The 27,225-nt window shown below is 45.7% G+C and overlaps 1 protein-coding gene across 1 annotated transcript in view; it reads right to left on the bottom strand.

Annotated features, from left to right (window-relative positions):
* LOC141129063 (uncharacterized) overlaps window positions 1-27,225 on the bottom strand; it is a 162,578-nt gene that overhangs the window by 99,233 nt on the left and 36,120 nt on the right. Inside the window, exons 3-4 of the mRNA XM_073616811.1 lie at window positions 10,837-11,615; window positions 7,926-9,493 (exon numbers count right to left, since the gene is read on the bottom strand). Coding sequence (XP_073472912.1) covers window positions 7,926-9,493; window positions 10,837-11,615 — 2,347 coding nt within the window. The remainder of the gene's footprint in view (window positions 1-7,925; window positions 9,494-10,836; window positions 11,616-27,225) is intronic.

Below are 27,225 nucleotides of genomic sequence, written 5' to 3'. Positions count from 1 at the left end.
GACGCGCCTCTTTGAGACACGTAGGGAGAAGCTCGATATCGCGCAAATGTAGACAAGGGTGTGATATCATTTTTTGGCCCAGTCACAAATTTTTGCGCCGTCCGGCATTTGCACAAGGAATTTTTTTGTTTATAATTTCTCTTTATTAATTTTTTCATATAAAACAATCATTTATATCGACAACATCCCAATTAAACATAAACAATTCCACAGATTATACATCGTACTTCAATTTTCGTGATAATTTTCCCTTTTTCTTTTATTACAAACTGTGAAAGCATTCTTATCTAAAACCATTTTCTACCATGTATTCTTAACACTCCTTCCCACCCCCCCCAATTACTATATCTGCATCCGTATCACTTTCATACAGACAATCAAACATCCAATTCCATATCCAAAGGTAAAAAAAAAAAAAAAAGTAAAAGGGGGGAGTTGTTAACCTCCCTCGCCGCTTCCTTCTCCCTCTCTCTCCGTTCCCTCTTTATTTTATTATAGATATTCTAATACTTCTCTTGATGATCGAAACTCATCCCAACTTTGCCAGATTTTTGATAATTGACTTGTTATATATCCTTCCTCCCTTATCTGTTTTTCCATATAGTGAATTTCATTCATTTCACATATCCAGTCTGCTATTGTTGGACTCCTCGTTTTCCTCCAATTTCTTTTTTTAACAACAAGGTTGGTCTTTATTTGAGAAAATGATATACAGAATGTAAAAAAAAACCGAAAATAGTGTGACAAATACACAGTTGTCAGTACTAGGATCCCTTTAGGACCCAGCACACTCACCTGACACAGCCTTTACCTGGGGAACAACAATGATTGGCCAGCTGACCTTTAAATAACTTGCAACAGCATTCAATCATTGCTCGTGTTAGAGTTACCTTGTGTTTGATCCAGTTTGATATCTGCTCTGTGTATTTCGTGTATGACCCGGCTCGTTTGACCCTGTTTGCTTGCTTCTGATTCGGTACCGTTTGGACTCTGATCTTCCTGTGTATGACCCAGCTTGCCTAGACTACGTTTGCCTGATTCCACTAGTAACTTCATCTGCAGTGGTGAACTACAAGGTCCAGCAAACATCTGCCTACATCTACAGCGGTGAACTACAAGTCCCAGCTGACCTTCTCTACTCAGACCTGCTCATGGTATGTGCTCTTGTTCTTTGAACTCTTTGAATAATCAGAACACCTGAACTGTTACCTGTTATATGCTCCTAGCCTGACATGAACACGAGCCATACATAATAAAGGAAACCTATCATGGATCCTGAGCAGGCTCAGTTGTTTGCACAGGAACTTTGCCGCTTATCCCATCAAGTTCAGGAAATGGCCACAGAGCTCACCAAGGCGCAATCTCCTTCTATTACCACTGCTACAAAAACTCCATCTGAACCAAAAATTCCTTTGCCTGACCGGTTTTCTGGTGACCGTAAAGGGTTTTGCAACTTTAAAAACAGTTGCAAATTATATTTCAAGTTAAGACCATCCTCGTCTGGCCCTGAAACTCAGAGGGTGCAAATCATTATTTCTCTACTACAGGGTGACCCCCAGGCTTGGGCCTTTAACCTGGAACCAAACCATCCAGCCTTGCTAACAGTAGATGCCTTCTTTGAAGCCCTAGGATTGCTTTATGATGATCCAGATCGTGCTGCTACTGCAGAATCAACCCTGCGTAACTTAAAGCAAGGAACTACCACAGCTGAAATGTATTGCTCAGAGTTTCGCAGGTGGGCCCCGGAATCTGGCTGGAATGATGCAGCACTCCGCAGCCAGTTTAGAATGGGCCTTTCAGATGCAATTAAGGATGCTCTGGTCAACTTCTCCTACCCAGCCTCACTGGAGGAGGCTATGAATCTAGCCATTAGAATTGACCGCCGCCAGCGAGAGAGGAGACGAGAACAAACTACAGCTGTGGCAAACTATATACCTCCCTTGCCGACTGACTATTCCACCTCCAGTGCCAAATCTGAGGAAGAACCTATGCAGTTAGGCTCCACCCGGTTATCTGCCCAGGAACACACGCGCCGGCGTAACATGGGACTCTGCTTGTATTGTGGCCTCAAGGGTCATATGCTCCGTTCGTGCCCTACACGTCCGGGAAACTCCAGGACCTAGGTAATTGCGGGGAGGTTACCTTAGGTCTGCTCTCATCTCCCCAGGGGGACAAGCGTATTCTTTTACCCGCTGTCATTCACTTTGGGACAGGGGCTCATGAACTGCTGGCCTTGGTAGATTCTGGAGCCGCTGAGAATTTTATTGATAAGACTCTGATTACCTCTTTGTCCTTGGAAACTCATGCTCTAGATTGCCCAGTCCGCCTGATTTCCGTGGATAATCGGCCTCTCTCACAAGATCTAGTGCTCCAAGCCACCAATCCTTTCCAGTTACAATTGGGGGCTTTGCATTGGGAGAAGATTTCATGTCTTGTCATTGACTCTCCATCCACTCCTTTGATCCTAGGCCTTCCTTGGCTTCGGAAGCACAATCCTGTAATTGACTGGCGAACAGGAAATATTCTGACTTGGTCCGATCAGTGTAAGCAGAACTGCATCCAGCATCCTGTTCGACTGGCTACCTGTCAAGTGGGAATGGAACAGATTCCACTTTGTTATAAGGACTTTTGGGATGTGTTTTCTAAAGGGATTGCTGACACTTTACCACCTCATCGCAGTTATGATTGTCCTATTGACCTCTTGCCTGACACTACACCTCCTCGAGGGAGAGTCTTTCCACTATCTGAGCCAGAGAATCTTGCTTTGCAAGAATACATCCAGGAAAACCTAGCTAAGGGTTTCATCCGTCCCTCCACTTCTCCCGCAGGAGCAGGATGCTTCTTTGTCCCAAAGAAGGATGGGGGACTGAGACTTTGTGTTGATTACAGAGGTCTAAATAAAATAACTGTTCCCAATCGGTATCCTCTTCCTCTCATCACAGAATTGTTCTCTCAAATCCAGGGAGCCAAAATCTTCTCCAAACTGGACTTAAGGGGAGCCTATAATCTGGTGCGCATACGTGCAGGTGACGAGTGGAAGACAGCCTTTAACACCAAGGATGGTCATTACGAATGTCTTGTCATGCCTTTCGGTCTCAGAAATGCACCAGCTGTCTTTCAGAACTTTATGAATGACATTTTCCGTGACATGTTGGGTCGCTTCATGCTTGTATATTTAGACGACATTTTGATATATTCTCCCAATCTTGAAACACATCAGAAACATGTCTGCTCAGTATTGGCCCGATTAAAGACTCACTCCCTTTTTGTAAAGCCTGAGAAATGTTCTTTCCATGTTAAACAAGTACCTTTCCTAGGCTACCTAATTTCTGACACAGGCCTCACCATGGATCCAGCCAAGATTCAAGCCATTTTAGACTGGGCACCACCTTCAGACCTAAAGGCAGTTCAGCGCTTCCTGGGCTTTGCAAATTTCTATCGAAAATTCATTAAGAACTTTGCCACCATTGCACATCCCATCACCTCTCTCACCAGGAAGACTCCGACTACCTTTAAATGGACTACTGAAGCCCAGGCAGCCTTCACTCAGTTAAAGAAAGCCTTTACCTCTGCACCAATCCTACGCCATCCTGTTCCTGAGCTACCTTTTATTGTGGAGGTAGATGCATCTGAAGTAGGGGTGGGGGCGCTTTTGTCACAAAAGGATCCTGTAAATGCTGCCATCCACCCCTGTGCCTTCTTGTCCCGGAAATATTCCCCAGCAGAGCGCAATTATGATATAGGCAACAGAGAACTTCTAGCCATAAAGATCGCTTTGGAGGAATGGAGACATTGGCTGGAGGGAGCTCGCTATCCATTCATAGTTCTGACTGACCACAAAAACCTTGAATACATCCGTTCTGCTAAAAGACTGAACTCACGTCAAGCCAGGTGGTCATTGTTCTTCTCCAGATTTGACTTCACAATTTCATATTTACCAGGACCAAGAAACATTAAGGCTGACGCCTTGTCTCGCAGCTTTCTTTCAGAGTCTCCTCCTCCGCTTCCTCCACAACCCATTATCTCTGAGGATAGGATTTTGGCTTTCACCCAGACGGACATCTCTGAGGCTTTGTTACCTGCACAGGCTGAAGCCCCTCCCTCCACTCCCTCTGGTATGCTTTTTGTGCCCCTGGCTCTTCGTTTGCAGGTATTGCAACAGGTACATGCATCAAAACCTGCAGCACATCCAGGGTTTAGACAAACTTTTGAAATTATCTCTCGCAACCTCTGGTGGCCATCGATCAGGCAGGATGTGTTAGCCTTCGTCCAGGCCTGTGAAGTTTGAAGCAAGAGCAGTACCCCTAAGCCGCCCGGTCTCTTACGTCCTCTACCAATACCTACCTGTCCCTGGACCCATTTATCTATGGACTTTATCACTGACTTGCCTCCGTCCCAGGGATGTTCCACGATCTGGGTGGTGGTAGACAGGTTCAGTAAAATGGCCCACTTTGTTCCGCTTCCGAAACTCCCATCTGCTAAAGAACTGGCATCTTTATTCATTAAACATGTTTTCAGGCTCCATGGGGCACCAATCAACATTGTCTCAGACCGTGGCTCTCAGTTTATAGCCCAGTTTTGGAAGGCCCTTTGCTCTCAGATGGGGATTAAGTTATCATATTCTTCAGCATATCATCCTGAGACAAACGGCCAAACAGAAAGGACTAATCAGACTCTAGAGAAGATGGTACGTTGTCTGATGGCCAATGATGAGGTGGAGTGGGTCAACGTCCTGCCATGGGCAGAATTTGCCTTTAATAATTGTGCCAGCACATCTACAGGGACCTCTCCCTTCTTCTGTGTTTACGGGTTGCATCCTCGTGTGTACTCCTTTGATCTTCCACCCTCTGATGTGCCAGATGCCAACACCACAATTGAAAATTTCTCCAAAATCTGGTCCGATGTCAATCATGCTATTTCTCGCTCTGTGCAGGCTTTTAAGAAAATGGCGGACAAGAGGCGCTCAAAGGCACCAGGATATAAAGTTGGTGACAAAGTGTGGCTATCATCTAGGAATCTGTCCCTGCATGTTCCATCTAAAAAACTTGGCCCAAAATTCATCGGGCCCTATGAAATTTCGGAGATTGTTAATCCTGTATCCTATAGATTAAAACTCCCCCCATCCATGCGCATTCCAAATGTCTTTCATGTTTCATTGTTGAAACCTGTTCATTCCAGCCTCCAAGTAAATGAACCAGAACCTGTGGATGTGTTGGACAGTCAGGAATATGAAGTGGCATTTATTCTTGATTCCAGACGAGTGCGCAATTCCTTACAATATCTCGTTCATTGGAAAGGTTTCGGCCCAGAGGATCGATCTTGGGTCCCAGCTCGTGATCTTCATGCTGACCGACTTAAGAAGAAGTTCCATCTTCGTTATCCAAGTAAGCCTGGGGGTGCAGGAGCAACCCCTCGAGGAAGGGGGGGTACTGTCTGTACTAGGATCCCTTTAGGACCCAGCACACTCACCTGACACAGCCTTTACCTGGGGAACAACAATGATTGGCCAGCTGACCTTTAAATAACTTGCAACAGCATTCAATCATTGCTCGTGTTAGAGTTACCTTGTGTTTGATCCAGTTTGATATCTGCTCTGTGTATTTCGTGTATGACCCGGCTCGTTTGACCCTGTTTGCTTGCTTCTGATTCGGTACCGTTTGGACTCTGATCTTCCTGTGTATGACCCAGCTTGCCTAGACTACGTTTGCCTGATTCCACTAGTAACTTCATCTGCAGTGGTGAACTACAAGGTCCAGCAAACATCGACCTACATCTACAGCGGTGAACTACAAGTCCCAGCTGACCTGCTCTGCTCATGGTATGTGCTCTTGTTCCTTGAACTCTTTGCATAATCAGAACACCTGAACTGTTACCTGTTATATGCTCTAGCCTGACAACAGTACAGTTATACAACGTACAGATATTATACAGCAGACGTTATTAGCTCAGCATTTAAGTGTTGTATAGTTTGGTGTTACCAGGCAGTGGGGGGGGGGGGGGGGGAGGGGGGGGGACGTCAGCATAAAATACAGATAGTCATTGCACAATACATAGGGGGGGGGTCAACATACCCTCTACACACCACAAAGACCTGCCCAGCTCCACAGCCTTCAGAGACCCAGCAGGGAGGTCAGATCGGGTCAGTCCATGGTTGCCAGACTTTGCCGAATTTTTGGGGACAACCTCTACTTATATAAGTTAATTTATAGAGCGGTATGACCGCATTTATTGAGTCTTCCCAGGTTCTTATTGTAGGGGGACGACTAGACGTCCACTTTAACAGAATCACTTTTTTTGCATAGAATAACAGTAGGGCCAGTAGTATTTTGGTGTAGCGAGGTCTCTGTTCGTCATCTTGGATACCCAAGAGGGCCAATTCTAGCGATAGGGAAATTTCCAACTGTAGTCTGACCTGTACAAATTCCTCTATAGCAGCCCAATATCTGGAGAGTCGAGGACAGCTCCAGAACATGTGGATATAGTCACTATCCGGTGACTGGCACCTCGGACAATTCGAGGATCTCAACGGAAACGCTCTGTGCAGCCTCTGAGGGGTGAAGTACACCCTATGCAAAAACTTGGTCTGGATTAGTTTATCCCTAGAGGAGATCAGTACCTGGAGACCATTATCAAAACACTCTTCCCAAGCTTCCCTGTCTAGGTTCGGAATATCTGTCTTCCACTTAACCCACAAGGCTTCCTAGCATAGACAAGGGTTTTTGCAAGGCCTCTTGTGAGAGCAACTCCTCAACCGCATCTGCCTGAATAATAGGCGGGGTCGGAAATTGTGCTTGGAAGGCATGTCGCAGCTGATAGTAACGAAAAAACATCCATCCCGGGAGATTATGCCTAGTCGCTAGTGTACGGAATGGAATAAGGGATCCTGACATTATAATATCTTTTAAGACCTTGATACCATATCTGGCCCAGACCTGCGGATCCGGAATGGTCCGAAAATGCGGGAGGGTGGAGTTCCCCCACAACGGGCAGAATGGAGACCACTGGCTGGCAGCTAAGAACCTTTTCCTAGCCGTTCCCCAGACTCTTAAGGTAGTTTCAGTGGGAACAGGCAAGGAGGGGTACGACGACGTCCCGCGGTAGGCCAGGTTGCTTAGTTCAGTAAGGGATCCCACGATAGCCGCCTCAAGACACACCGCTGCGTTAGCTCTAGATTGTTCGAACCACCACCTGACCGTGACCAGGACAGCCGCCCAGTAGTACACCGTCAGGTTAGATAAAGCTAGGCCACCGAAACTCACGGGGAGCTGCAAAGTAGTGCGAGCTATACGTGGAGACGATCCCCTCCATAGAAAGGAGCCAATACACGTATCCAGACTTTTAAAAAAGATTTGGGGTATCCACGTTGGGCAGTTTCGGAATATATAATTGAGCTTGGGCAGGTATATCATTTTCAAGACATTAATCCTCCCAAGGAGATTTAGGGGCAGATTAGCCCATCGGGAACAGTGCTCTTTTAGTTGCGCGACTATTGGAAGGAGGTTTAGGCGCTGATATGCCTGGGGTTCTCTAGCAATCTTTATACCTAGGTACGTAAATTCTTCCACCCATCTCAATGCTGTCTGAGGAGCCAGCTCTTTTGCCCGCTCATCTAAAGGGAAAAGGACTGATTTGGACCAGTTTATACGTATCCCCGAGAATTGCCCAAACTCGTCAAAGGCCCCCAGAGCAGCCTCCAATGAGGGACCAGCATCCTGCAGGTAAAGTAGGGTATCGTCAGCGTACAATGATATTTTCTCCTCCAGAGGGCCAATCCTGAGTCCCACTATACGGCTGGATTCCCGGACCAAAATCGCCAGGGGCTCCAGGGCAAGTGCAAACAAGCTGGGGGAAAGGGGGCAGCCCTGCCGAGTGCCCCTCTGGAGGAGAAAGAAATCCGAGAGGGTATCATTTACTCGAATTCTTGCCCTAGGACCCTTATACAGGACCCGGAGCCATTGCATGAAGCGAGGGCCTATTCCAAACTTCTGCATGACCGCCCATAAGTACTCCCATTCAACAGAGTCGAAAGCCTTTTCTGCATCCAGAGAGGCTATGACTCTGGTTCCTCTGTTGTCATGGGCGGCAGCTAGATTCAGAAATAAGCGACGGATGTTTATGTCGGTACCCTTGCCCGGCATAAAACCAGTCTGATCGACCTGCACCAAGTCCTCCATCACCTTACGAATTCTAATGGCCAGTATTTTGGCCAGTAGTTTAGCATCTGCATTGATGAGGGAAATAGACCGGTAAGAGGCGCAGTCTTCCGGGTCCTTGCCAGGCTTGGGCACCAACACAACAATTGCTTCGGATAATGAATCTGGGATGGATCCCAGTTCCGCCGACCACAGCAGTAGCGAGGTAAGTCTTGGTGCCAGGAGTTCTTGGTATGTGGCATAGAATTCTATAGGGATGCCGTCTGGTCCAGGGGATTTCCCAGACTGCATAGCACCCAATGCCTCCTGGACTTCCTCTAATGAAATGTCCTTATCTAACTCCTCATGCTTCTCATCCGTCAGGGAGGGGAAGGGAATCCTCTCCAGATACTGGAGTAGCTCCTCACCACTGAATCCCGCTCTCGCTGAGTACAAATTCTGATAGAACTCAAGGAACCTTGCATTAATGTCCGCTGGGGTCGTCAATAGCCGACCATCCAGCGCCTTCACCCTTCCAATATGGGTGACACCATTCCTTCCCTTTGCTAACCAAGCCAATAGTCTCCCGTTCTTGTCCCCGAATTCGAATACTCTCTGCGCACTATCAAGCATAGATTTCCGAGTTAGCTTGACTCTTAGAAGGGACAGTTCCCTCAGAGAGTCTTGCCAGGGCACATAGTGGTTTTGATCCGGATTTTGTATATACTCCTCCTCTTTCAACTTCGTCCGCACCTCCAGATCCCTCAGAGACTGCACAGAATCGCGCTTCTTGGCTGCAATGCGGGTCATATACTCCCCCCTAAACCAGGCCTTAAAAGCATCCCACTGTACTAGAGGCCCGGTGGAACCTTCATTGTTTAGCCAAAAATTGCATAGAGCCTCTGGGAGCTCTTCCTGAATATCAGGGTCCATAATCCAGTATTTAGACAGCCTCCACACTCTTTCACCCACCACATGAGAGAGTCGAATAGTAACCGATACCGGAGCATGATCCGAGATACCTCTAGAAAGGATCTCAGAGGATTCAATCCTCCGAAGTAACATAGAGGAGGCAAAAGCCAAATCAATTCGGGACATGGTCCGGTATGTGGTAGATAAACATGTGAAAGCCCTATCCGAGGGGTGGTAGTGGCGCCACACATCTGTCATGTGGAAGGCGGAGGCCCAATGAGAGAGCCCATGCTGGGGTGGACCGGAAGCATGGAGTCTGTCAACATCTCTGGAAGGGGCCAAATTGAAGTCACCCATAAATAACACATTTTCAACATTATATAATACGACCTTTTGCATAAGTTCATGGAGGACAGCGACATCTGCCGGTGGTGGCAAGTACAGCCCCACTATTACAAAAGGGATTTCAGAGATTAAGGCATGTAATAGAATGTATCTGCCCTCTGGGTCTAACTTCACCTCAACAATCTGAAATGGGAGGGATCTATGTACTAGGATACTAATGCCTCTCGCATAATTAGAGTATGGTGCATGGTAGTGCGCGCCCACCCAGGCCTTTTTAAAACTTAAGATGCGAGAACCGACAAGATGTGTCTCCTGAAGTATACACACTTGTGGGCGGAGTCTCCGCAGGTAAGCAAGTACCAGGGAGCGCTTAACCGCCGAGTTAAGGCCTCTCACATTCCAAGAAACCACCAAACACTTAGCCATGGGTTAGGCGCGTCAATAAAAATAAAAATAAAAATGGTATAATGTGAAATGTATACAGGAAAAATAATTTCAAGGGAGAACCTGTCCCTCCCAAGCCACACCAAGGATCCGTATCACACAGAACCTCTAAAAACTCGAGTTCCATGTGATAGGGATATGCCCACACATATCTGTCCATAAAGACCAACCGTGATTTGCGTTTACATTTTTGCAGACAAAAATAACAAGTTAAAACAATAAAACAAAAAAATAACATGGGTGCCCAACCATTAGCATCCCAAAACACCCCCCCACCCCACGCACCTCGGAAACAGGAGTTGCGCTCAGATCCCCAAACACCCATAATACTAAGATTATAAACCTAAGTCAGGGTTGTGAGCTTGGATATAGACCTCACATATCCCCTGAACCAGGGTTGTATGTGGGAGTAGTAAGTTCCTTTTAGAGCTATTGGAGTGATCGAAAAAAAAAAAGAAAAAAAAAACGACCAAAAAACAAAAATAAAAGTAACCAGGCATATTTAGGTAGAGAAATTGCAGCATTCACCTGCCTAAAACAGGGGCACATTCTTAGAGTTCGTTACCATAACTTGCATCGTCCTCAGAAAATCCAGAGAGATAACCAGTATAGTCTGAATCGAAAGTAGCCTACCGTCGAAACTGACGGTCAGTGTAGGGGTACTTCCCGTGCTCCAAAGCAGTCAACTTGCTCAGGGTCCGGCATAACAAAACCACAGGAGCCGGGGGCACCTAACATAAAACTTTGTCGAGCACGCTTGTTGAGGCTGGAGCCCCAGCCTCCGTTACGTGGTAGCAATCAGAGTCAGGAAGTAAACAGGGATAGTCGGTCAAGCAAGGTAGGAGAAGCAGCTTACTGGTAAAGCAGAGCCTTGTAGAGTGGACTTCTTATGGGGGCAGAGTATCCAGCCAAGCTGAAGCATCTCTGGGGCTGGTAAAAAAGCGCGCCGTTTCACCATCAATCACCCTCAATTTGTCCGGGAATAAAACGCTGTACTTTATACCTTTCCTCCGCAGGGTTGCCTTCACAGCATCAAAGGATCGCCTCTGTCTTTGTGTTTCCATGCTGTAGTCCGGGAATAGTAGGAGTTTGGTGTTCTGGAAGGGTAAATCTCCCGCAGCACGAGACGCCCTAAGCAACTCGTCTCGGAAGTTCAATAACCTGAGGATGAAGGTTCTTGGAGGGGCTCCCTCAGGACCAGGTCTTGGCGGTACACGGTGGGCTCTTTCGACCGCAAAATAAGGGGAGAGCTGAGCTGCCGGTAGCAGGGAGCGTAGCAGCCCCTCCGTGAACTGCGACGGGGAACGGCCCTCTACTCCCTCCAGGAGGCCCACGATCCTCAAATTGTTCCGGCGGCTCCGGTTCTCGGCATCTTCTGCACGGTATTCGAGTGCCTTGACCTTAGTTTGCAATATGCGAATGGAAGCAGCATGGTCGTTAACAGTGTCCTCCACCGTTCCAACTCTGTTCTCAGCCTCCGTCGCTCTGGCACGGATCTTGTCCAGATCTTGCCTAATCAGGCCGACATCCAACTGCACCTCCTCTATTTTTGAGGCTAAGGTAGATTGGCAGGAGGTAACGGCAGCTTGGCAGGTTGTAATTGCCGCCATGATCTCCGGCAATCCCGGAGACGCCGACACTGAGTTCTCCTCGTGGTCTGTCTGCGACGCCATGTTGCTATTGCGCGCAGGGGATCTCGTGGAGCCAGAGTTTAAGACAGTCTCTACGGATAAATCAGGGGGGAACTTCAATTTCTTGCCCCTCTTCTGGTAGCCCGGAGTTCTAGAAGGCATCCAGATATTATTAGGTCTCTTTTTAGCAGGTGAGAATAGATAGAACGGATAATTTACCGGATCACACTCCAGGAGAGCTCAGGAACACATCCGCTCAGTTTTCCATCCTGGCCACGCCCCCTTCCTCCAATTTCTTGCTATTATTGTTTTTGCTGCCGATAACATATGAATAATGATATCTTTTTTAATTGTCTTTATGGGTTTCGGTATTAGAGACAGTAACGAGATTTCCAAACTTGGGGTTAACTCTACTCCTGATACCTTATAATAAATCTGAAATATCTCGTTCCAGAAACCTCTCACTAGGGGGCATCCATACCATATGTGCTCCGTTGTTCCTTTTTCTATTTCACACCTCCAGCATAAGTCTGTATTTCCTTTATTTATTAATTTTAGGGTGACTGGGCTTCTATACCACCTCATTATTATTTTATAGTTTCTCTCTTGTTATTTATTTGCTGTAGTTGTTCTATGCATAATTTCAAAAACCCTTTCCCATTCCTCCTCTGATAAGGATCTACCCATTTCTGCTTCCCATTTCTTTATACTTGTTATTTCTTTGCAGGGGCTGTTCGGAATTAAGTCAGCATATATTTTGGATAAATTCCTAACTGGGATCTGTTCGCTCAGCAATAGTTTTTCAAAATTAGTTAGTGATCTATCTATCTTAAATATTCTGGGCTCTATAAACTTTTTTAATTGTTGATACTGTAACCATTTATTTTCGTTTTCCAATCCCAGTTCCCGCAACGTGGGTATTTTCCCATTCTCGAGAACTTGTACCAGTCTTGTATGTTCCGATCTATTCCATTTTAAAAACTTTTGCGCTCCCCTAGCTGGGGGGAACTCGGGGTTGAGAAACAATGGGGTCATGGGTCCAATCATCGTGGAGAGCTTCCCCCCTTTCATTACGTCATCCCATATCTTTAATGTGGCTTTAACGAAGAGTGTTAATTCATTTCGTTTAGGTCTTAAGTGTGGGACTCTGTCCATGGAAGAACTTTTAATTGGGGCCCCACTATTTCCTCCTCCATACTGACCCATTGCTTCTTTTCTTTATTATGGTACCAGTCTACTATTCTAGTCAGTGATGCTGCCTGCAGATATTTTACAAAATCTGGTAACGCAGGCCCTCCATTTCTTTTTCTTCTTGTTAGGTTTTCCCTTTTTATCCGGGGAGTTTTGTGCATCCATATAAACTCGACCGTGGCTCTCCTCAACTCCATCATCAGTTTTTTGGGGGGTTCCAGTGGTATTGTTTGAAAAATGTATAGAAGCTTTGGTAGTATGTCCATTTTTACAATATTAACTCTTCCTGTCCATGAATATTTTAATTTCTCGTATTTCTGTAGTAGTTTGATAGCCCTCCGAATTGCTTCCTCATAATTCTTCCCCTGTAGTTGTTTGAAATCTTTTGTTATGAAGATTCCCAAATATTTTATTGCGTCTTGTTTCCATTTAAATGGAAAATCCTTTTGCATAAGTAGATATATTTTTTAATTTATTGATATATTCATTATTTCCGATTTATCGTAGTTTACTTTGAAATAGCTTAATTCCCCAAATCTTTTGAATTCCTTCATTAGGTTAGGAATAGTTGTTAAGGGGTTAGTTATATATATTAGCAGATCATCTGCATATGCCGCTATCTTGTACTCTTTTCCCCCCAGTTTTATCCCCTTTATATCTTTATTATTTCTAATTGCTGTAATTAGATGTTCCATTATTAATACAAACAGTAGAGGGGAGAGAGGACAACCCTGGCGGGTTCCGTTCATTATTTTTATATCTTTTGATATTATGCCGCTTATTCTTACTTTTGCTTTCGAGTTGGAATACAGCGCGGAGATCCTACTACGCATTATTGGACCCATACCTAGTTGTATTAATGTTTCTTCCAGAAAGCCCCACCCTATCCTATCAAATGCCTTTTCGGCATCTATAGCCAGTATACATGTTTCCGTGGCTGTCTTTTGGGCGAATTCTATCAGTGTACAAGTCTTTATGATGTTATCTTTAGTCTCTCCGCCTTTCGTGAATCCTGCCTGATCTAATGTTATATAGCTAGGTAGGATAGGTGTTATTCTATTCGCAATAATCTTGGAATATAGCCTTATATCTATATTGGTTAAAGAAATTGGTCGGTAGTTTTTGCAGAGCGTTTGGTCCTTCTCTGGCTTTGGAATTAATATAATGTGAGCCTCTGTGCTTTGTGGTATGAAGCCTTGACTGTGAGATATAGAGTTGTATGTTTTTTTCAGGATGGGGGCGATTATGTCCTGGAAGTGCTTATAAAATCTAGTGGTGTACCCATCAGGTCCTGGGCTTTTCCCCGGGACTAATTCTGCGATCGCTTTCTGAACCTCTTCTATTGAGATGTCTCTTTCCAGGACCTCGAGTGTTTCTTTAGGGAATCTCGGCAGGGCTGTTTCTTCAATATATTTTTTAATTTCTTCCCTGTCCCTTTCCTCCTTCTTTTTCCCCTGTGGTGTTTTAATATTATATAATTTTGAGTAATATGCGTGGAATTCCTTCTTTTTCCCCTGTGGTGTTTTAATATTATATAAATTTGAGTAATATGCGTGGAATTCCTTCAATATTTCTTATGGGTCATATGTATATTCCCCGTCTGCTTTTAATATTTTAATTATATTTGATGTATTTTGTTGCTCTTTTAATGATTTGGCAATATTTTACCTGTCTTATTTCCCTGCTGGTACCATTGTGCTCTTCTTCGGTCCCTGATCCTCAGAGATTCTTCATCAAGCATGGTTTGTAACTCCATTCTTTTCCCTTTTAGATTTATTTTTTCTGATGGATTAAGGGTTTGTTTATGTTTTATTTCCCGTTCTTCTATTTCTTTTATTAACTGGGATTTCTTCTGACTCTTACTTTTTTTTAATCTTGAGCCATGCTTGATGAATGTCCCTCTTATTACGCATTTTAATGCTTCCCACTGCATGGGTATTGATGTTTCATCGTTCTCATGAATCTCCATAAATTCCCTTATTGTTTTTCTTATATCTTCTGCACATTCTTTATCTTTTAACAAGTTGTCGTTTAGCCCCCAGTTACCCTTTATCTTTTTGCGTTCTATTACCTTAATTTCCAGAAACAATGGGGCGTGGTCTGACCATAAGAACCCCCCTATATCTGATGATGGAGTCATAACCATTCCTGAATTATTAATAAAAAAATAATCTATCCTATGGTAGGAATCATGTATGTTAGAATAATATGAATATTTTTTTCCGCTTGATGTTGGGCTCTCCATATATCCACCAGGTGGTACTTTGCTAATGTCCCTTTAAATTCCTCTATTTGATTTTTATTTTTATAAGCATGGGTATTAGTTGTATCCATTTTTGTGTCCATGATAAAATTAAAGTCCCCGCCCATAATCACTGTACCCTCAGCTTTCTCCATAGCCCTGTTTACAGCTCTTATTCCCATCTTTATTTGATCATAATTTGGTAAATAAAAATTAATGATTGTAAAAATTGTACCATATATTGCTACCTTTATGACCAAAGATCTGCCATCCTTGCCCATATATTTTTGTATTATCTGATAGGGTACTTTCCTATGGAAGGCAATGGATACCCCTTTCGACTTTGAGTGGGGAAATGTATCATGTATCCAATTGTTATAATTTTGGTTATTAAGTTTTGGTATGTGATTTGAACGAAAGTGCGTCTCTTGAAACAGTATAATATCCACATTTTGTTTATTGAGTAAATTTAGAATTTGATTTCTTTTGTTGGGAGAGTTAAGTCCCCTTGCGTTGAAGGAGCAAAATTTAATCTCACCCATTCAAGAGAGAAAGAGTGAAGAAGGAAGAAGGGAGAGAAGGAAAAAAAAAAGCTGCTCCACTAGAGGATTTAACGCTCTTCTACGATCCAACGTGAATTTTGATAGATCCTGGAAGAACATCAGAGGATCTCCGTCATATTGGATGTTCTTGTTTTGACGGACAGCGAACATTATCTTGTCTTTTATATGAGCAAAATGCATTCTACAAATTATATCCCGGGGCTTTTTTGGCTCTAGCTTCCTTATTCCTGTTACTCGGTGTGCTCGGTCTATAATTAAATCTTTTGTATCAATGTCTGGAGCAATTTCCTGAAAAAATTTTTGTAGTGTTGTTATGAGTGTTTTTGGGTTCACCTCTTCTCTTAGGCCTCTTATTCTTATATTGGATCTTCTATTTCTGTTTTCTAGTTCATCTATATTGTTTATATTAGTTGTTTTTCTTGTTGCTGTATTTTTTCCTCTATCCTGATCAGTTTCTTTTCTGTTTTTAGAACTCTCTTATCTAATGTAACCATTTTTTCTTGCGTATTTTTAGTGGATGTTTTAAGTTCTTGTATCTCCATTTTATATGGTTCTTCTAATCTATGCACGTATTGATCCATGTCCACCCTGGTTGGAAGCGAACGAATATATGCTCTTATATCCCATTTCTCCTTATCCTGCTCTTTTTGTTCTTTTATTGATCCTGTTGTATCAATAGGTGAGCTGTTTCTAGGATGGTTTATTTGTTCTTCTCCTGATGATCTGGATATTATGGATGATTCTGCTATATTTGATAATTCTTGTGATGTTTGTATTGCTTGTGCTGCGTGGGGAGACTGTGGTTGTAACTGTTGGAAGAATTCTTTGATGTCAGTCGTTTGTATTGGCTGTACCCCTGTAGTGTTTTTATTGTTAGTTTCCGCTTTATCTTTTTTGCTCTTTTGTGATTGCGGTGTTTTGTTGCCTTTCTTAGGTGCCATCTTCCTCTCTTCTTCCCCCTACTTCCCTGTTTTCCCCTTCTCCGAACCCTCAAGATTATTGTTGTGCCTTTGAGTATTTCACAAGGAAAAAGGGGGGAGGGTATTGGTGTATTAGGGGAGTCTTACAGTCCTTTCAGTCCTTTTAATACCCCCTTCTGAACCCTCTCTGAGCTCCCCTCGGGGCGTTTTTGTTCAATCGTTTAATCGTTATTTAACCGTTATTTTTTCATATAGGGTTAATTATGCTGTTGTTTGTGTCTCTCGTGCTGTTATTCCAATTCAATACAAATCACAGTCTATTAGGAGGTAAGTAATAGTAATAATGATACTTGCTCTTTAGGTGACTTTAGGCGATGTGCTGATTTTCTCCCGAGAGATCCCTGGATCCCTGGGTCCGTCTGTTCCTGCCTGATCACTGCCGTCCCGCTCACGAAGGCCCCCGCCGGAGAGGGCGTCCGCAGACGAGAGTCTCCGCCGTCTGCTTCCGCAGACACACAGAAGCTCCCGCCGGGCCGCGCCCGCTGTCTCCCGACTCTGCCCCGGGAACTGTCTCGGCACTCCACAGGCAGATCCTCTAACAGCGCCTCTGGCTCTTTCGCTCCTGGTCTCCTCTTCCGCTCCTTCGCCTTCCTTCACCACCGCCTCTCAGCGTCCCCGCAGGCTCCCCCCCGAAGCGATGGGGTAATCACCCGGAGAGACACCCAGAGAGAAGCTGGCGGCACAAGGTATGTTTGACGGCTAAACGAACCGCCAGAGTCCGCGGCTTGTTAGCATATCAGCTTGTCAGCTTATCCGCTTCAGGTGCATCGGCCAGCATGTCAGACGCTCGTTCTCTCTATGCAGCCATCTTGGTCAGCAGCTCCTCCCCCAACCTGGTCCCTTGCACAAGGAATTTTTAATTGAAATGTTTGCATTCCTGGCTGCAGAGGTGCAAACAGCCACCAGGTGTCATAAAGGAGTTGGTTTTAGTTGTCATTTCAAATTGCAGCCACTAGATGTCACTGTTGTATTAACTTTCATTTGATTGTGTTGTAAGCACTAGAAAAGACTCAAATACTTTTTTTAAAGATTGATGAAATGTTATCAAGTCCTGAACTGGTCAGTATAAAATTACATCTGTATGATTTATCATTTTGTGTTTAGAGGGTTTGGTTCATTTTGTCATTTAGTTCATAAAAATGTTACATTTATATTTTTGGTTGATCGCATATATTATAAAATATTATTTACTGTTCCTTATTTAGTGTAACTATTCCTTATGTTTAGCGATTACACAACCACTCATTGCTTTTCTGTATGTTTTTGCTAATGTCTAATCTACTTTTACTGCCTGATCAAAAATAATCAATAAATATATTTGGGAAAAAAAAAAATACATATCTTTTCTTTCATACTTGCAGAAGATGAAAACTGTTTGCCGATGGCTTGTGGATTTCACCTGGACATGAAGATATATTGTGTACAGAAGTATAAAGATGAACTTTCATTAATATTAGAATAAAGATAACCTTCTGTATATTGTATTGGAATGATATGAACGGGAGACATCATGCATGGGAGAGTATACAAAACCTATAATGGTAGTATAGTATAATAATATGAACCCGGAACATTTGGGAGCATAAAGGTGAGCTGTCACCTAGGGAGAATAAAGAGAACATGTCATGTATAGGAGTATAAATAGCACTTGTAATGTATAGGACATTAAAGAGAACCTGTCACCAAAAAAAAAAAAAGTCTTATATCTTGAAAGCCAGAAGACTCTAAAATATTTGATCTCTTCCAGAACCAAAAAGGACTCAGGATTTGGGGCAGTACAGTATCTTTGTGATCAGCACTACTGCCATGCAGCCCTAAGGTTCCTGGTGTGGAGTGAGGATCTTCATTCCCCACATCCAGAGGAGTAGCTAGTCTAGAACCTTCAATGCCGAGACACCATGAAAGGCCCCCCTGACCTCGGACACCAGGGACCTTTCCACCAATCCCTTTACTCCTGTCATGGGGCCCTTTATTACAGACCCACAGAAGGACCCTTTCACATGTCCTGCAGCAGGCCCCCTTTCTGCCATCTTGGGTAGGGATGCCACCCTTTCTTCAAGTCAAACCCGAGCACTTTAGCGTCTGTCAGGGATACCACATGGAGGTATCCAGCAAGGATGACCTGATTGGTAGGCTGTACCATAAGATATCATGAATCAGGCTGAAAGAAGTTAAATGAGGTTTATTAGGACAAATAACACAATTCTGACACCAACACCAGTAAATCATAAACAATATAAGTGACAAGCCAGTGGTGTAGCGTGGGGGGTGCAGGGGGTGCTGTGGCCCCGGGCGCGACATTTGGGGGGTGCCAGTATGTGTCACTGGCTGACTGCTCCTAATTTCAAGTTCCTGTGTAGTATAGTGGTCAGTATAATGGTTAGTATAGTGGTCAGTATAGTGTAGTATAGTGGTCAGTATAGTGTAGAATAGTGGTCAGTGTAGTGTAGTATAGTAGTCAGTATAATGGTTAGTATAGTGGTCAGTATAGTGTAGTATAGTGGTCAGTGTAGTGTAGTATAGTAGTCAGTATAATGGTTAGTATAGTGGTCAGTATAGTGTAGTATAGTGGTCAGTATAATGGTTAGTATAGTGGTCAGTATAGTGTAGTTTAGTGGTCAGTATGGTGTAGTGGTCAGTGTAGTGTAGTGTGGTGGTCAGTATAGTGTAGTATAGTGGACAGTGTAGTATAGTGGTCAGTGTAGTATAGTGGTCAGTATAGTGTAGTTTAGTATGGAGGTCAGTGTAGTGTAGTATAGTGGACAGTATAGTGGTCAGTATAGTGTAGTGGACAGTGTAGTGTAGTGATCAGTGTAATATAGTGTGGTGGTCAGTATAGTATAGTGGACAGTGTAGTGGTCAGTGTAGTGTAGTATAGTGGTCAATGTAGTATAGTGGTCAGTGAAGTGTAATATGGTGGTCAGTATAGTGTAGTATGGTGGACAGTATAGTGTTGTGTAGTATAGTGGACAGTGTAGTGGTCAGTGTAATATAGTGGTCAATGTAGTATAGTGGTCAGTGCAGTGTAGTATAGTGGTCAATGTAGTATAGTGGTCAGTGCAGTGTAGTATGGAGGTCAGTTTAGTGTAGTATAGTGGACAGTATAGTGGTTAGTGTAGTATAGTATAGTGGTTAGTATAGTGGTCAGTGTCGTGTAGTTTAGTATGGAGGTCAGTGTAGTGTAGTATAGTTATCAGTATAGTGTAGTGGACAGTAAAGTGTAGTGGACAGTATAGTGTAGTGGTCAGTGTAGTGTGTAATGGTCAGTATAGGAATCAGGTAGGTCAGTACTATTGTATTGGAAGGGACTCGGGGAGTGGTAAAAGTCCACAGGTTAGGGGGGGGCACAAATGACTTGCCTTGCCCCGGGTGCTGACAACCCACGCTACACCACTGCTCCAAGCCTCTCTGCCTGCCTGCCCTTGACTCAATGCTCCCCTCCAGCCTCCCCTTCACTCGCCAAGCTGACCATTGACCCTTAAGCCCGTAGGCTGAAAGAAGTTAAATGAGGTTTATTAGGACAAATAACACAATTCTGACACCAACACCAGTAAACCATCAACAATATAAGTGACACTGAAACATGAAATCGCAGCAACCCAAATACCAGGCTATGTAGGTCACAACTGGCACAATAAACAGGGGTATCAGGGAGCAAGGTACTGTTAGCTGGAAGAAGGGAACAGGGTGCAGGGTACAGGGAGCTGGAAGAAGGGAACAGGGTGCAGGGTACAGGGAGCTGGAAGAAGGGAACAGGGTGCAGGGTACAGGGAGCTGGAAGAAGGGAACAGGGTGCAGGGTACAGGGAGCTGGAAAAAGGGAACAGGGTGCAGGGTACTGGAAACTGGAAGAAGGGAACAGGGTGCAGGGTACAGGGAGCTGGAAGAAGGGAACAGGGTGCAGGGTACAGGGAGCTGGAAGAAGGGAACAGGGTGCAGGGTACAGGGAGCTGGAAGAAGGGAACAGGGTGCAGGGTACAGGGAGCTGGAAGAAGGGAACAGGGTGCAGGGTACAGGGAGCTGGAAGAAGGGAACAGGGTGCAGGGTACAGGGAGCTGAAAGAAGGGAACAGGGTGCAGGGTACAGGGAGCTGGAAGAAGGGAACAGGGTGCAGGGTACAGGGAGCTGGAAGAAGGGAACAGGGTGCAGGGTACAGGGAGCTGGAAGAAGGTAACAGGGTGCAGGGTACTGGGAGCCGGAAGAAGGGAACAGGGTGCAGGGTACAGGGAGCCGGAAGAAGGGAACAGGGTGCAGGGTACAGGGAGCCGGAAGAAGGGAACAGGGTGCAGGGTACAGGGAGCTGGAAGACGGGAACAGGGTGCAGGGTACAGGGAGCTGGAAGAAGGGAACAGGGTGCAGGGTACTGGGAGCTGGAAGAAGGGAACAGGGTGCAGGGTACTGGGAGCTGGAAGAAGGGAACAGGGTGCAGGGTACTGGGAGCTGGAAGAAGGGAACAGGGTGCAGGGTACAGGGAGCTGGAAGAAGGGAACAGGGTGCAGGGTACTGGGAGCTGGAAGAAGGGAACAGGGTGCAGGGTACAGGGAGCTGGAAGAAGGGAACAGGGTGCAGGGTACAGGGAGCTGGAAGAAGGGAACAGGGTGCAGGGTACAGGGAGCTGGAAGAAGGGAACAGGGTGCAGGGTACAGGGAGCTGGAAGAAGGGAACAGGGTGCAGGGTACAGGGAGCTGGAAGAAGGGAACAGGGTGCAGGGTACAGGGAGCTGGAAGAAGGGAACAGGGTGCAGGGTACAGGGAGCTGGAAGAAAGGAACAGGGTGCAGGGTACAAGGATCGGGAAGAAGGGAACAGGGTGCAGGGTACAGGGAGCTGGAAGAAGGGAACAGGGTGCAGGGTACTGGGAGCTGGAAGAAGGGAACAGGGTGCAGGGTACAGGGAGCTGGAAGAAGGGAACAGGGTGCAGGGTACTGGGAGCTGGAAGAAGGGAACAGGGTGCAGGGTACTGGGAGCTGGAAGAAGGGAACAGGGTGCAGGGTACTGGGAGCTGGAAGAAGGGAACAGGGTGCAGGGTACAGGGAGCTGGAAGAAGGGAACAGGGTGCAGGGTACAGGGAGCTGGAAGAAGGGAACAGGGTGCAGGGTACTGGGAGCTGGAAGAAGGGAACAGGGTGCAGGGTACAGGGAGCTGGAAGAAGGGAACAGGGTGCAGGGTACAGGGAGCTGGAAGAAGGGAACAGGGTGCAGGGTACAGGGAGCTGGAAGAAGGGAGCAGGGTGCAGGGTACAGGGAGCTGGAAGAAGGGAACAGGGTGCAGGGTACAGGGAGCTGGAAGAAGGGAACAGGGTGCAGGGTACAGGGAGCTGGAAGAAGGGAACAGGGTGCAGGGTACAGGGAGCTGGAAGAAGGGAACAGGGTGCAGGGCACAGGGAGCTGGAAGAAGGGAACAGGGTGCAGGGTACAGGGAGCTGGAAGAAGGGAACAGGGTGCAGGGTACAGGGAGCTGGAAGAAGGGAACAGGGTGCAGGGTACAGGGAGCTGGAAGAAGGGAACAGGGTGCAGGGCACAGGGAGCTGGAAGAAGGGAACAGGGTGCAGGGTACAGGGAGCTGGAAGAAGGGAACACAGTGCAGGGTACAGGGAGCTGGAAGAAGGGAACAGGGTGCAGGGTACTGGGAGCTGGAAGAAGGGAACAGGGTGCAGGGTACAGGGAGCTGGAAGAAGGGAACACAGTGCAGGGTACAGGGAGCTGGAAGAAGGGAACAGGGTGCAGGGTACTGGGAGCTGGAAGAAGGGAACAGGGTGCAGGGTACTGGGAGCTGGAAGAAGGGAACAGGGTGCAGGGTACAGGGAGCTGGAAGAAGGGAACAGGGTGCAGGGTACTGGGAGCTGGAAGAAGGGAACAGGGTGCAGGGTACAGGGAGCTGGAAGAAGGGAACAGGGTGCAGGGTACAGGGAGCTGGAAGAAGGGAACAGGGTGCAAGGTACAGGGAGCTGGTCACGGATGCAGGTACAAGAGAAGTACTCAGGAGCAGGTCCAGAAACAAGGATCAGGCAGGGACCAGCCTCACAGGAAGAATACTGAAGAACTGAACTCCAGTTAAGGGAACAATTGTATACCTTCCATCAGCACTTATTTACTGGGGCATAAAGCAAACAATGAGAAGCTACATCCTCCTTTCCTCCTTCCCATCAAGGGAGGCAGCTTTGCATTCACAAGACCCCACATTTCTCAATGAAGCCGCCTTACAGTATCCCTCAGCTCTGTTTTGATAGTACAGACAGCTATCAAAGTGCAGGTAATTCCAGTCCTCTAGTCAGAAGCTTCATTCTCCCCACCTGTTTCTTGCCATCTAGGAAGCCAGTTTCACACTCAAGGACTATTTTTGTCCAGGAAATTTCCCTTAACCCATTTTCATAGGATGTCCAGCTTGGTGCGCTTAGCTAAATGCAATCCTGCACTCAGGAGCTTCATCCTCCCTATCTGCTTCTTCCCATCCAGGAAGCCAATTTAACACTAATAAAGACTATATTTGTCCAGGAAACAGCCTGAAAATTCCTGATAACTCATTTTTTTAGGATGTCCAGCTTGGTGCGCATAGCTAATTGTAGTCCTTTAGTCGGGAGCTTCATCCTCCATATCTGCTTCTTCCCATCTAGGAAGCCAGTTTCACACTCACAAGGAATATTTTTCTCCATGAAACAGCCTGAAAATTTCCCTTAACTCTTTTTGGATAGTATGGCTGACTTGGCACAAATAGATAATTGCAGTCCTGTAGTCAGGGGCTTCTTTTCCCACAATCACTTTCCATCTGAGTAAGATTGCTTCATTTTTTTATTACTGGGGCATGGAGCTAACAATGGACAGCTACTCCCACTCCTCCAATGAGAAGATACAGCCTGCTTCCCATCAAAGGAGGCAGCTTGGCACCCACAAGGCCCCACCTTTCTCCATGATGGAGCCCTTACAATTTCCCTTAACTCTTTTTTGAAAGCACCTCCAGTTTGGCATGCGCAGTTATTTGAGGTCCTTCAGTCAGAAACTTCATCCAATGAGAAACTTCATCCTCCTTGTCTGCTTCCCATCTAGGGAGGCAGCTTCAACCTCACAAGGCCACACCTTGTGCCCCAGAAGTCACAGAGGTTTTTATGTTCCACACTGACAGCTGTATAGCGTTCTATTTTCTCACTAGCAGCTTGGAGACAAGTGTGTAAGTGAGCGTGTTGTGGGAGGATGACTTGGCGCTGCACGAGTGTGACGGGAGTGACCCCGATACAGCTCTTGGCTCGCAGAGTCATTGTCCTTCACCGCGGGTGTCACCGTTCGTGGAATGTGGTGCTCAGCTGGAAAAAGCAAAACCGCATCCATGTTCTATAGACAAGCGATTAACTCTGTAGGATCCATCCGCTTGTCTGCTGAACTATGCAGTCCTCTAAGGTGACCCTTCTCTGAGCATGACCAAATGTCCAATTCCCTCTTTTACAGAGCGAGTGCATATTGTTTTTATCCCTTTACTTTCCAACATTTACACTGTACAGGACGCCAAGGATGGGTCCTGAACGGGGTGCTATGTGGCACCAGTGTTTAAGTTAGGATCCCTTTAAGGGAAGAGAAACTGATGAGATGGATTACCAGAGATGAAACGGTGGTGAATATCCGAGGTCTTGGCCCCAGGATGACAGAACTATGCTGGAAGAAATTTTCGATCAGTGGTGTTACCAACAGGCAGAAGGAGATCGCTTGGATGACCTTTCAGAGATGTCTGCTGACTAGAGTTTTCCTGAAAGCAAGAGATCTGTGCAGAGTGGAGATGTGCCCGAGGGAAGGATGTGCTGATATGGAAACAATGGAACATGCCTTGGTTGAGTTGCCTTTGTTCGAAGGGTGAGAAGAAGATTGGTTCCCTTTTTGGATGAGGTCCTTGGTAATAAGGATGTGGACTTTAGTGGTTGGTTCTTTGGGTTGGTGGAGGGAGATCAAGACAAGCAAAGAAGAGCATGGACTTTTATGGCGGTGTTAAGAGAGGTGATGTGGGACGTAAGGTGCTGGGAAGTAAGAGGGAAGCGGATGGTATGGAGTGAGGACTGCGTGAACTTGTGCTTGGCTAAATTGTATGTTGCTTTGTTGGTGGATAGGAGATGGATGGGGGAGGAGGAAGCGGATGTGTTTTGGGGATGGGGGGAGGTGGAAAGGATGGGGAGGGAGGGATTGTATTTTTATTATGTGATTGTGTATACATTTTATCGCCTTTTTTTCCTGTAAAAAAGAAAAATACTGAGAGTTACAGGAATTTTACTTACCTGAATGATGATTGAAGCGCAGTACTAGAAAGAATCGCAGTTGGTTCTTGATGAAAGAATATTGTACACTGGAATCTGATGGGGAAAAAAAAATCCATCCGCTTGTCTGCTGAACTATGCAGTCCTCTAAGGTGACCCTTCTCTGAGCATGACCAAATGTCCACTTCCCTCTTTTACAGAGCGAGTGCATATTGTTTTTATCCCTTTACTTTCCAACATTTACACTGTACAGGACGCCAAGGAGGGGTCCTGAACGGGGTGCTATGTGGCACCAGTGTTTAAGTTAGGATCCCTTTAAGGGAAGAGTGTGGGTACTCGGGGGGCTCACCATAGGTGGGTGAGGAATTTCTGGGTTAGCCATGTTAAGGAGAGAACTGACTCGCAGTCCTCTATGTATTAATAGAGAGGTATTTGGGACCAGAGGTTTTGAGCCCCTAAAGTGACATTTCGGTGAGAAATAAATAAATTGGTTGGATAATGCACTAGACCAGTGCGCCCCATTTTCTTTTTCTATTCTCACAAAAGGGCCTCCACCCCTGACTACAGGGACTCCAGTCTCCAAAGGTCTAGGAGGCTCTGGGAAGCAGCACTTAAACCAGAAAGTAGTATTCGGTGTGGTGGTGTGAGAAGGAGTTGGGGAGAGACACCTGTTTGGAGTAATAGGCAGACTGGGGCTGTGCTGAGCCCGGGGTAAAGTCCCATCTATGAACCGGGTTTCATTATATTTTGTACTTTTGTAGACAAGCAGACTTTTTGTGTGTTGCACTTTGTTTTGCTGCTGGAAGCATTTCTTTGTGTTTGCCTTCAGAAAAAGTAAACAGCTTTTAGTTTGAAGTTAAATGGCTTTGTACATGGCGCTGTGGAGCTACAACCCCCAAACTTTACAATGCTTAGATGGGGGGGCAGTTTTGTGTTTTCACAGCACGAGATCCACAGGAGATGGACCAGGTGTGACGAGCCACAATGCCCATAACTCTCTCAAACATTATTAGGCAACCCTTGTGTTGGGAAGCTTTACCATTTTTGGTGGCATTGTGCAACCAACCAGCCGGATCCACTTGGCCAGGGCAGCTGTTAGGCTGAATGGGTCCCCTTGATGTCTATCTGGCAGGACCCCCTCCCTCTGCCCCAAAGCAGACAGTCATGAAGAAGGTGGTGGCATGGACTGTGTGCAATGAAGAACGATCTGTATTATCATCTTCTTCTATATTTGATTTTATATCATCTGTTTATATTTACATTTCTATTTTATATGTGTGTTAGATGTGTGTTAGATGGTCGGCCTGGCTTTTGCTTTTTGTTTGTTTTTTGTGTGATTTATTATCTATTCCATATTGGTTTTATGCACTTATATTTTTTGTTCTAGACCCTCTGGTGTGTGTTTATTTCACATAGTTACTTAGAACAAGTGCTGCTGTGCTTCTCAATCCCTATTTATTACAGTATGCAATATGGCCAACCTAACACTCAGAGCCTGGGTTCAGTTCCCTCCCCCAACCAGACTTGCCAAGCACCTGGTTCTGAAGAATTCTTCTGTCTGGGGTCCTTGGGCAGTGCTTCTCCGGGGGCCCCTCCTGGAGCTGGGAGCCTGGGGACCATCCATAAGCTGGACCACATTTCATTTTGTAGTTTCAAGAAGCCCACAATTGTCTGTAGAATCACAAGCTCTTACAAACTGATATGAATGATTCTGAGTATGTTCTCTAGATCAGCCGTTTTCCCCCAGAGTGCCCTGGCAAAATATTTACCACAAATGTATACAGGCCAGCAGGTGGAACAAGCCTGCCTTATAGTGAAATAAAGCCACAGGTTCTCATTGTGCACCATTACCACCTTCTAGCCACCGGAGTCCTAACAACCAATCATCCTCCCTTTGCCCGTCTCTGTAAGCGCTGGGGTTACATTAGATTAGCGATGGAGAAAAACTGAGGGAGAAGAGAAACTATGGAATACTAGTCAGTACCAGTGTGTAAAAGTATAGTGGATTTGGAAAAATACATCACAGCCAACGTTGGGTGTCCTTCGTGTGTGGATGACGATGTGTTATGTAAAACTATTAGAATAATGTTTTACATTTTAGAATGGGGTGTCCCGAGACTGTTCATAATTTTAGGGGGTGCCTTGACTAAAAAAGAGGTTGAGAAGCAATGCTCTAGAACAGGGGTCTCCAAACTGAGGCCCGGGGGCCAGATGTGGCCCTTTGCTTGCTTTTATCAGGCCCTTGGGGTACTGTGTCATCCACTAATACCAACAATGAGGCATAATATCCCCTCCTCCACACTGAGACCAGTGAAGGGGCACACTTCCTTCCAATTATACCAACGATGGGACACAATTCCTCCCAAGGACACCAACAACTGGGCAAAATGACACCAATGATGGGGCACAATTCCTCCCAATGACACCAATGATGGGGCACAATTCCTCCAACTGACACCAAGGATGGGGCACAATTCCTCCAACTGACACCAATGATGGGGCACGACTCCTCCCAATGATGGGGCACAACTCCTCCCAATGATGGGGCACAACTC

The sequence above is a fragment of the Aquarana catesbeiana genome, linkage group LG01, assembly GCF_042186555.1.
Source record: "Aquarana catesbeiana isolate 2022-GZ linkage group LG01, ASM4218655v1, whole genome shotgun sequence".
Lineage (NCBI taxonomy): Eukaryota > Metazoa > Chordata > Amphibia > Anura > Ranidae > Aquarana > Aquarana catesbeiana.
The sequence above is the reverse complement of the archived record's forward strand: the minus strand, read 5'-3'. Positions and strand labels throughout refer to the sequence as shown.